We start from the raw sequence: 10,188 nt of genomic DNA on the forward strand, positions 1-10,188 counted from the left end.
CCGCCGCCGCGCACCTGCGTGTCTGGCTTCATTTGCCGCTGTGAAAATATTTGCATTGCTGTCCTTCTTTATTAACTTTTAATACGAGGGAGAAAGCGTTCCAGCTTCAGAGGTGAATTACCAGCTTGGCCTGAAGCACTGTCCGTGCTGGGGGGGTCGGGGGGGGGGGGGGGACATTCTATCTTAGAATCACACAGGGAGTTTGCCGGTTCCGATAAATATTTGCCAGAAAATGGAACATTCCACGTGGTTGCGTGACGATCTTCACACATGGCCGGCACACATTCTATTGGCCCCCGTCCTCAGGGCCAAATTCAAATGCGCTCAATTTGTTCCTGTTTTTTTGGACGGCGTTTTGATAGATTAACCTGAACGTTCTATCAGACCGGGTGATAAAATAATTTGGGGCCTCCTGCCAAGAGTGATGGACCGCCCTATCTGCATCAGCCATATAATCCTGAGTTTTAATGGTCTGGTCACTGTTAGTGTAACAGTGGCCCAAGTTTGGGAACGGAAAGTGGGATTGTAAAACAACCCAAAGCCCTCCAAAGTTATTATCATCAGCTATAAATCTTGTATCATTATTACAAGTGTTATGGTCACGGGCTGATAGCGGATGAGTGTTCCTGGACTGGCGAGCGTACGCCTGACATATTAGTCGCCGGTATTATTCTAGACCATTCTTCAGAACGGGGGATGGCCCAGGAGGCCGGGGTCATAGTTCACCTCTCCCAGTTAAGGTGTTATTGGTCTCTGGAGCTCCAGCCATATGGAGGAGTATAACACCCAGTCTTATGTAAGGCCTCTAGCAGCGTGTGGAGCTACGCTGGAGGACTTGACAGCAGGCCACGACACCTCCAAGACTTAAAAACACGCTGTCCTTGATTTGAGCATGTGGTAGAGCTTTGAGCCTTTCTCTCATCAGCGCTGAGCAGGTAGAACAGGTACTCTTACATGTTCTTTTGAGACAAGCTGATTCGTAAAGGTGAGATGGAGGAGGGGTTGGCGGTGTTTGATGGCGAGCGGTCTAGCGATTGGCTCGGCGCTCCGTCAGGGCGACCTCACCCGGCGTCCAGCCCGCGGTCCGGCTCCCTCCGTCGGGCTCCTCGCCGTCGGTCCACGCCGCGCTGGAACACGGGTGCTCGGTAGAACATGGCGCAGTCGCTATGGCGAGCGGACGGACGCGGGAGCTGGCGTCAGCGGGGGGGGGGGGGGGGGGTTTGACCGTCGAGAGCGCCGTCATCGTTTCCACCGACGCTCCAGGTTCTCACACTTTTTTTTAGCAGGTCCACGTGTCGGGGTGTGGCGCCATCCAGCTGCACGCTCTCGCTCTGGACCGTGAACACACACACACACACACCGAGCGAGCGGTCAGTTGCTTGGTGACGTCTCATTTGGGACAGTAGGGGCAGGGTGGGGGGGGCCGGGGGGGGGGTCAGGGGGTGCCAGTGAGCACGTCCTAGTAACATGATTCACTGTGCATCCATCATAGTTCGTGTGAACAACAACACGACGGCGTGGACAGACTACTCCAGACTTCAGACAGGGGTGGTGAGGATGACCTGAAGCAGTTTTGGCCCATATCACTTCTCCAACTTCAGCCCGGACACTTTCTTGAGCACGTTCCTTCTGCCGTTTCATGTTCAGTGTTAAAATATCTCAGATCGGTCCCCTTTTTTTTTTCTACCAAAAGCAAGCGGTTCACCATGGCATAAAAGTGGTCTACCAACAAAAATGTTAATTGTCGTATGGCATTTCGGTATTTATAGGCACTGAAAACGCTGTCAAACCTAATTTGCAAAGAGGGGAAGTATACATGTGTTCATGTGCGCGAGTCTCAGACGATATAATCTTCCATCAATATATAGAAAAGGACCCCTGCGAGCCCAGAGGCAAAAAACGAAAAGTAATTTGCTTAATTGGAACATTGCTCTAGCGTCTATTCTGAACCCGCGTCCCTCAGCGAAGCTGGCAGCTCTGTTCCACACTCACGCTCGCCGGCTTGTCCTCAGCCAACGTATAATTTTACGCATGGCTGTGTCTCCCCGCCGGGTTTGGCCCGACGGCGCCGTCAGAGAGAGAGGCTGGGATGTTACAGCTGGAGCGCTCCGCTCCGAACGCTGACAGGAAACGGATCGGACTTCCCAGAACCCGGCCGCCTGCGTCGCTCCGCTAGGGTTTTCATCACTTTATTTCAAGATTATGAAACGGTCACTAAACTCGTTTTCTAGCGTGCGCCGGACGTGACGGCGGCCCGTCGTCGTCGGGGGGGGGCGGAGCCAGAGCGCGCGTGGCGAGAGGGAACGCTATCGGGGAGGGGGGGGGGTACGGCCCGACCCGGCCGTGTGTCGCGGCCCCCGGGGGGGTTAAACATGGCCCGGGTCCAGATGTTGAACCGTGGTGCGAGTCCCCCCAGCCCGATGCCTTCCCCCCAGACAGATTTACCGCCCCCCGACGACGCCCCCTCGGGCGCTCAACCACCAGCCAATCCTGGGTAGCCAGTGTTGCCGGGATACCCACAGCAAACGCATATCGTGGCTTATTTTTTATTTTTATGGAATAACCATTTTATAGCCATTCAGAAAGTTCCTTCTGAGATGATATACATATTTACACGGGCCTTAATTGCATGGCGGGGGTCTGTGTTTTTTGGATGGGCCACACGTGTCGTTTTTTTTCTATGTACTGTAGCAGTCATACAGTATGTGTTCTAGTAGTAAGCCAAACGTGTTTGTATTCAGAAAGTATTTTTATGATTCAAACGTAAGTGGCAGAGTGTCTTTATATTACACCAGAGATTGCTACTGAAACAAATCTCCCTAAACTCTTGGCTAGAGCCTAGACACCAGCCAACAAGGACAATATCTCAAAGTTCGCTACGGCCTGAAATGTAAATGTAAGCATTCTGTGATTTATTTTTTATGGTCTTGGTCATTAACGTTTTACATCTGTTGTTTATCATGTATTGGACGCAGTAAAGTGACGCAGTAGGTGATATATAACATGCAGGGCCTTGGATGGGCTCCAGCAGCGCTATCATGATCAGGCGTGAGGTGCATAGCTGGCTGTTCCCTCCTGCCCCCCCCTTCTCCTCCTCCCCCCCCCTTCTCCCCCCCTCCCTTCTCCCCCCCCTTCTCCCCCCCCCCCCCTCCCCTTCTCTTCCCCCACCCCCTTCTCCTCTTCCCCCCACCACCCCCTTCTCCTCCTCCCCCCCCCTTCTACTCCCCCCCCCCCCCCCCCCCCTTCTCCTCCCCCACCCCCTTCTCCCCCCCTCCCCTTCTCCTCCTCCACCGTGCGCCTCCTCCTGATTTACACGCCGCCTCCTCCCTGAGGTCCAACTCTGTTCTTGGACGGCGGAGTGGTGCCGGGGAGCGGCGGAGGCCCCTAAAGCAGCCTTCAGCGCCTGGAAGTGTGACATTTGGAGTTGTGTTACGGCGAGGCAGCTGGCTCTCGTGGCGCCGGGGGCCCCGGCGATGAGAACCGTGAAGGAGGGCCAGCGCGTCGCCCAGGGACGGGGAGAACCACTCCAGCCCCCCGACCATAAACTTACTCATGACTCATCGAGCGCCGCGATTACAGTCAGCCCGGTCGCCACGGCGGCACGCGATTACAGTCGGCCCGGTCGCCACGGCGGCGCTACGGAGGCCGCCATCTGTCGTTGTGCGCTCGATCGGTGAAGCGGTCTCAGTCGCTCAGCAGTTAGAGAGGGAGGGGGGGGAGGAGAAGGGGGAGGGGCGGGGGGGGGCGACTGTAGGGGGAGAGCTGGGGGCGGGGGGGGGGGGGGGGGGGCGACTGTAGGGGGAGAGCTGGGGGCGGGGGGGGGGGGGGGCCACTGTAGGGAGATTCTGATTCGTCCAGAAGGCCGGCGGCGCTGGGAGGGGAATTAAGCTCATCAAGACGATCTGTCTGTTCAGTATCACATAACGCTTTTATGTAATCCCATTCAGACGGGCGATCTTAACGGTGAATCTCACGCTAGTCAACGTCTCGTTCAGTGCTTTGAGACTCTTAGTACGCCAGCTGATTGTGTGATTCACTATGTTTACGCACTTGCTGTTTGTAGAGTTTAAAGTTTAGAGTTGAAAGTGTATTAATGGATTACCCCTTGATCAAACCATCTGGTTTTCAAGGGGGTCCAACGCAAAACATACAAAAACAACACAACAGGCCCAATCACATACAGGCTCTTGTTTACCGACCCAAACACACATCACTCCCATAAGCCCACATCACCCACACAATAAAAACAAAGATCGTCCATCATTTTGGCCACTAGTCTGTAAGCTGACCCCTGACCCTTACAGCAGTGCAACACACAGGCGGGTCTGCACGGGTGTGCCAAGCCCCTGCCCCCCAGTTTGGGGCGGTCAAGTTTGCTCGAAATTATTCTGTTTTCATCCACGTCAAATTTGTTATCTAAATGCTGCAGGGGTCTTTACTTAATCAGTGTGTTCACAGAGGAAATGATACTGTGACTACTGCTAATTGCATAATTGATCAAACTGACGTGTAACATCATCAGATGCTGCCCTGACGTTTTAATCACATCATTACCGCAGTTCCAAGGGCGCAACTGTTGTTTTGCCTTCAGCGCGTGTGTGTGTGTGTGTGTGTGTGTGTGTGCGTGCGTGCGTGCGTGCGTGCGCGCCGGCACTGGGGCGCACTGTTGTTCCTCGAACCTGTGTCAATGAAATAAAGTGGAAAAGGAAAGGACGATCCAATCGGACGCCATAAATTAATCCCTCATTTATTTTGGAACCCGAAACTTTATACGGTTTCAATTCCTTATTAGCCGCAGCTTTACCTTAATGCCTGGCCTTGAGAAACCCAACACAGCACCTCCACGCAAATTGGAAACAGACCTGAAAACGTTCCCTCTTTTAAAAGATAAATAACACTGCGGGTTGCTTTCCTCTTTCCACTAACAAGATTTGTTTTATAACCAGCTGTTAAACATTGATATCATAACGGCACTGCATGTTGTAATACTTTATAATCCTAACGTGGTCGTCCCCCCACCCCCCCACACACACACACACCCCCCGTTTTAAATGTGCTGAGTCGTGACCTTTGCCCGGCGCTCGTGTCTCACGCACGGGAGAATCAACACGTTGTTTAAAAGCCTCCAGCAGAGAAGCCAATAAAGAAAGATGTGGCGTAGAGATATCCCGTGGGCGAGCTCGGCTGCGCAGCCCCGCCCTAGCGCATGACATGCAGATATCGTACCTCGTCAACCTCTCACTCTCACGCAAAGGAAGTCGGTCTTTTTTTTTTTTATATTGCCCTTTTTTTTTTTTTTGAAGGAGAGTCTCAATCCCGCCGTCTAGTAACGGCTCCACTTTCCTTCTTTGCACAGCTTCTACAACTGGAAGACGCAAGTGTCCACATCCAACCACAGCGCAAACTACCAGGTGATCGCGCTGAACTCCAGCGGTCTGCTCTTCAACAACAAGACAGACCGCAAAATCCTCAACGTTGATCCGAAGGTACAGTACTGTATTTGATCAAAGCACGCACTCAAGTGGAAATTCGTTTATTTTATTCTAGGCTACTGTAGGTCTATTATAGGCTAGGCTATATGAGTTTAGTTGGCTATTTGATTGCAATTTTGACGCATTTTCACAAGTAATTAAGGGTATTTATCGGTCTATTATAAGTTTCAGTCATCCGGACATTTCAGAGATACGAACGACCTTCGGTCCCGTTGGGTTCGGATAAGTGGGGTCCTACTGTCCTCCTCCCTCATGGAGACTAGAGTGGGTTCTCTCAGTCCTCCTCCCTCATGGAGACTAGAGTGGGTTCTCCAAGTCCTCCTCCCTCATGGAGACTAGAGTGGGTTCTCTCAGTCCTCCTCCCTCATGGAGACTAGAGTGGGTTCTCTCAGTCCTCCTCCCTCATGGAGACTAGAGTGGGTTCTCTCAGTCCTCCTCCCTCATGGAGACTAGAGTGGGTTCTCCAAGTCCTCCTCCCTCATGGAGACTAGAGTGGGTTCTCTCAGTCCTCCTCCCTCATGGAGACTAGAGTGGGTTCTCTCAGTCCTCCCTCATGGAGACTAGAGTGGGTTCTCTCAGTCCTCCTCCCTCATGGAGACTAGAGTGGGTTCTCCAAGTCCTCCTCCCTCATGGAGACTAGAGTGGGTTCTCCAAGTCCTCCTCCCTCATGGAGACTAGAGTGGGTTCTCTCAGTCCTCCTCCCTCATGGAGACTAGAGTGGGTTCTCTCAGCTCCCCAGTTGCCTTTTGGTTTTGTTTTCAAAACCCAGGAAGACAAATGGCTCAGTGGTTCACCTGCCGGCGGCCATGAAAACACTTCCAGGAACAAGTGTCTTGAAAACAAATCATCGGCCTCCTGCTGTTTTGTTAGTTTTGGCTGTTCGTAAGCTTTTCAAACCCTTTCAAACCGACACGAACGTGCAAATGTGCTTCGAGTTCATTCAAAACCCCACTTGTCTCGCGTGTTTTTCAGTTCTGTGACGCTTCAGAAACCAACGCTCAATCCTCCTCCAGCTGCCTTTTTTCTGGACTTTCTTCCAGCCGCATGACTGCTGACTCAGCAAAGCCAGCTAACAATACGGCTCTGCCCCGACCGGCCACCAGAACCCACCAGAACCCCCCAGAACCCACCAGAACCCGCCAGAACCTACCAGAACCCACCAGAGCCCACCAGAACCCCCCAGAGCCCACCAGAACCCACCAGAACCTACCAGAACCCACCAGAACCTACCAGAACCTACCAGAACCCACCAGAGCCCACCAGAACCCCCCAGAGCCCACCAGAACCCACCAGAACCCACCGTAGCGCGCTGCCATTGAGGAGCTAGAGGGAGAGAGGGGGAGGGAGAGAGGGGGAGGGAGAGAGAGAGAGAGAGAGAGAGGGAAAGGGGGAGGGAGAGAGAGGGAAAGAGGGGGAGGGAGAGAGAGAGGGGGGAGGGAGAGAGAGAGAGAGAGAGAGAGAGGGGGAGGGAGAGAGAGAGAGAGAGAGAGAGGGAAAGGGGGAGGGAGAGAGAGGGAAAGAGGGGGAGGGAGAGAGAGAGAGGGGGAGGGAGAGAGAGAGAGAGAGAGGGAGAGAGAGAGGGGGAGGGAGAGAGAGAGAGGGAAAGGGGGAGGGAGAGAGAGAGAGGGGGGGAGAGAGAGAGAGGGAAAGGGAGAAGGAGAGAGAGAGAGGGAGAGAGAGGGAAAGGGGGAGGGAGAGAGAGAGAGGGGGAGAGAGAGGGAGAGAGAGAGAGGGAAAGGGAGAGAGAGAGAGGGAGAGACAGAGGGGGAGGGAGAGAGAGATAGAGAGAGAATGAAGGATGAGGCTGGGTCGTTTGTTCCCCACCTGCAGGAGGATCTGAGCCTGGAGGACAGGTGCTTCCTCTGCCCTGACCCGTCTGACCGGGGGTCCTGGAGGAGTAACGACTCAGACAGATACAACCCTCCCCCCCGCTGGGGGTCCTGGAGGAGTAACGTCTCAGACAGATACAACCCTCCCCCCCGCTGGGGGTCCTGGAGGAGTAACGTCTCAGACAGATACAACCCTCCCCCCCGCTGGGGGTCCTGGAGGAGTAACGTCTCAGACAGATACAACCCTCCCCCCGCAGGGGGTCCTGGAGGAGTAACGTCTCAGACAGATACAACCCTCCCCCCCCCCCCCCCCCCCCCCGCTGGGGGTCCTGGAGGAGTAACGTCTCAGACAGATACAACCCTCCCCCCACAGGGGGTCCTGGAGGAGTAACGTCTCAGACAGATACAACCCTCCCCCCCGCTGGGGGTCCTAGAGGAGTAACGTCTCAGACAGATACAACCCCCCCCCCCCCCCCCCCCCCCCCGCTGGGGGTCCTGGAGGAGTAACGTCTCAGACAGATACAACCCTCCCCCCTGCTGGGGGTCCTAGAGGAGTAACGTCTCAGACAGATACAACCCTCCCCCCCGCTGGGGGTCCTAGAGGAGTAACGTCTCAGACAGATACAACCCTCCCCCCTGCTGGGGGTCCTGGAGGAGTAACGTCTCAGACAGATACAACCCTCCCCCCTGCTGGGGGTCCTAGAGGAGTAACGTCTCAGACAGATACAACCCTCCCCCCGCTGGGGGGCTGGGGGGAGGGGGGGGTGTCCTGGGGAGCAGGACTTATTTTGAAAGGGAGGAACTGCAGACAGAGCTTAGGGGACGGTGTTTTGTTTTTTTTTGCGCCGAGGGGCCAAGATGTCCGCCGTGGCGTGGTTCCCTGCCGCGGTGGAGCCCCGCCCAGTCAGGCTGCCTATTAAAAACACCAGAGAGGCTCCAGGAAGCCAGGCACAGCACAGCACCCGCGGGCCCGGAGCCCGGTCCAGCCCGGTCCAGAGCAGCGCCACCCACCCTTAACCCGCCATGAGCTCACTGTGCTGCCCGCGTGGACGCGCTCCCTCAGGGGCCGGGGGGGGGCTGGAACCAGGGCACACATCAAAGAGACCAGTCGTTTTGGGTGGCTGCTGCACTTTTCTGCCCCCCTCCGTCATCCAGTACCACGATCGACCGGCGAGCCGGCGCCAGCCCGCCCCGGAGAGAACGCGTCGCGCTCGGGTTAGCGCTCGTGTCACGACACGACATACAATCCCATCCTCGACATTTTCTGCGGCAGAGTCAACTTCTGGCGCACAACAGACGAGACACAGTAATAACACAGTAATAACACAGTAATAACACAGTAATAACACAGTAATAACACACCAGCCGTTATTGGGTCTCCGTTGAAATACAGTCAATCTGGGCGCCTTAGTTAGCGGCCGGTTTTATTTGTCCCTTTTTTGTTCTTTTGAACTCGCAAATGGAGGTTGCAGCCCTTATTAAGACACCCACAAATGCATCTGAGGTAAAAGTGTTAATTGGACATAATGGCTGGCTGTGTGTCCACTCCCTCCAGAGGCGTGTGATACAGCTAGCCTCCAATAAAACACCACAGCTGCTCCATGCGTCATTTCTCTCAGTGGTGGGGCCTCGTTTCATCTCTGATGTAAAGTCACACCCAACCATTTTTGATTTGAGCAAATCTAACTTGGAAACGTCTATTTTGCTGACGCTGCGGTAACACAACTGGGTTATCTTCTACCATATAAACATTATTACTCGAGAACTTCATTTTCGATATGGTGCCACCCTAGAGTAGCCTGCACTTTGTGATTCATCCACGTATGAACAACTTCTGCTTATCTGACAGCAACACAGCACTGGTGAAAGAAGGCCCTTATTTCCCTAAATCAACTGATTAAATAAAACAGCTCTTTTTAGAGTGACTGTATAGGGCTGGGTATCGATTCGAATTTCAAGAATCGATTCCGATTCACAAGGTTCAGAATCGATTATCACGATTCGATTCGATTCAATATTGATTCGGTTAGTGTTACTAAAACCTGTTTTTGTTTTTTTTAGCTGTAACCTTAATTACTTGACTGCCAAGTTATGCAACACATCAATACTAGGGCTGGGTATCGATACTGATTTCCAAAAAATAATGAATGAATGAATCATTGAATGAATTAATGAACTATTCATTCCTTAATTTATTCATTCATTCATTAAATAAAAGATCGATTTTGGGATTCATTAATCGATTCTGAATCATTTGATTCAGAATCGATTCAGAATCGATGACTCGATTTTTTAAACCCAGCCCTATGACTGTACTATACCAGACTAGCTGTCTGTCCTGTGTGTCCCCTCTCTAGGCAGCCCCCGGTGACAACTCCTCCCGGATCCCCCTCCAGTCCGACCTCTACATCCAGGTGGTCATCTACGACCACATCACCAGGAGGAAGACGTGAGACCCCGCGGCTAACCCTGCCGCCGCACGCTGCCATTAAACACATATTGAAAAGCAGCGGAGGCCTCTAATTTGATCTGTTTAAAAGTTGTTTTAGTCCCCGTGATTTACACGCCGTTCCTCTTATCACGCTCGCCGTCACGCGCTTCGTAAGGAAGGGGGCGGAGCCTCCGCGACTCTTTAAGGCCCGGCGGCGCCCGATGCAAATCGCTAAGCAAATACGGGAAACGCAAATTACGGATTTAACCTTTGATAAACGCCCACCTCAGATTTCCCCTGTGTGTGTGTGTGTGTGTGTGTGTGTGTGTGTGTGTGTGTGTGTGTGTGCGGCCTTTAAAGCTACGTTACGCCATGTTTGTTTTCGACCACAGGCATCAGGAAGCGCGGCTTTCATCATGGGGAACAAAGTTGCGTG

General features: G+C 53.4%; 1 protein-coding gene across 1 annotated transcript in view; it reads left to right on the forward strand.

The window, feature by feature from the left end:
• cfap299 (cilia and flagella associated protein 299) overlaps positions 1 to 9,978 on the forward strand; it is a gene marked incomplete at its 5' end in the record, with an annotated part of 78,618 nt that extends 68,640 nt beyond the window's left edge. The window contains 2 exons of the mRNA XM_084440404.1: positions 5,357 to 5,486; positions 9,679 to 9,978. Of these exons, the coding sequence (XP_084296530.1) occupies positions 5,357 to 5,486; positions 9,679 to 9,774 (226 nt within the window). The 3' untranslated portion in view covers positions 9,775 to 9,978. The remainder of the gene's footprint in view (positions 1 to 5,356; positions 5,487 to 9,678) is intronic.
• Between the last annotated feature and the right edge of the window lie 210 nt (positions 9,979 to 10,188).

The sequence above is a fragment of the Borostomias antarcticus genome (genome assembly GCF_949987555.1).
Source record: "Borostomias antarcticus genome assembly, chromosome: 6".
Lineage (NCBI taxonomy): Eukaryota > Metazoa > Chordata > Actinopteri > Stomiiformes > Stomiidae > Borostomias > Borostomias antarcticus.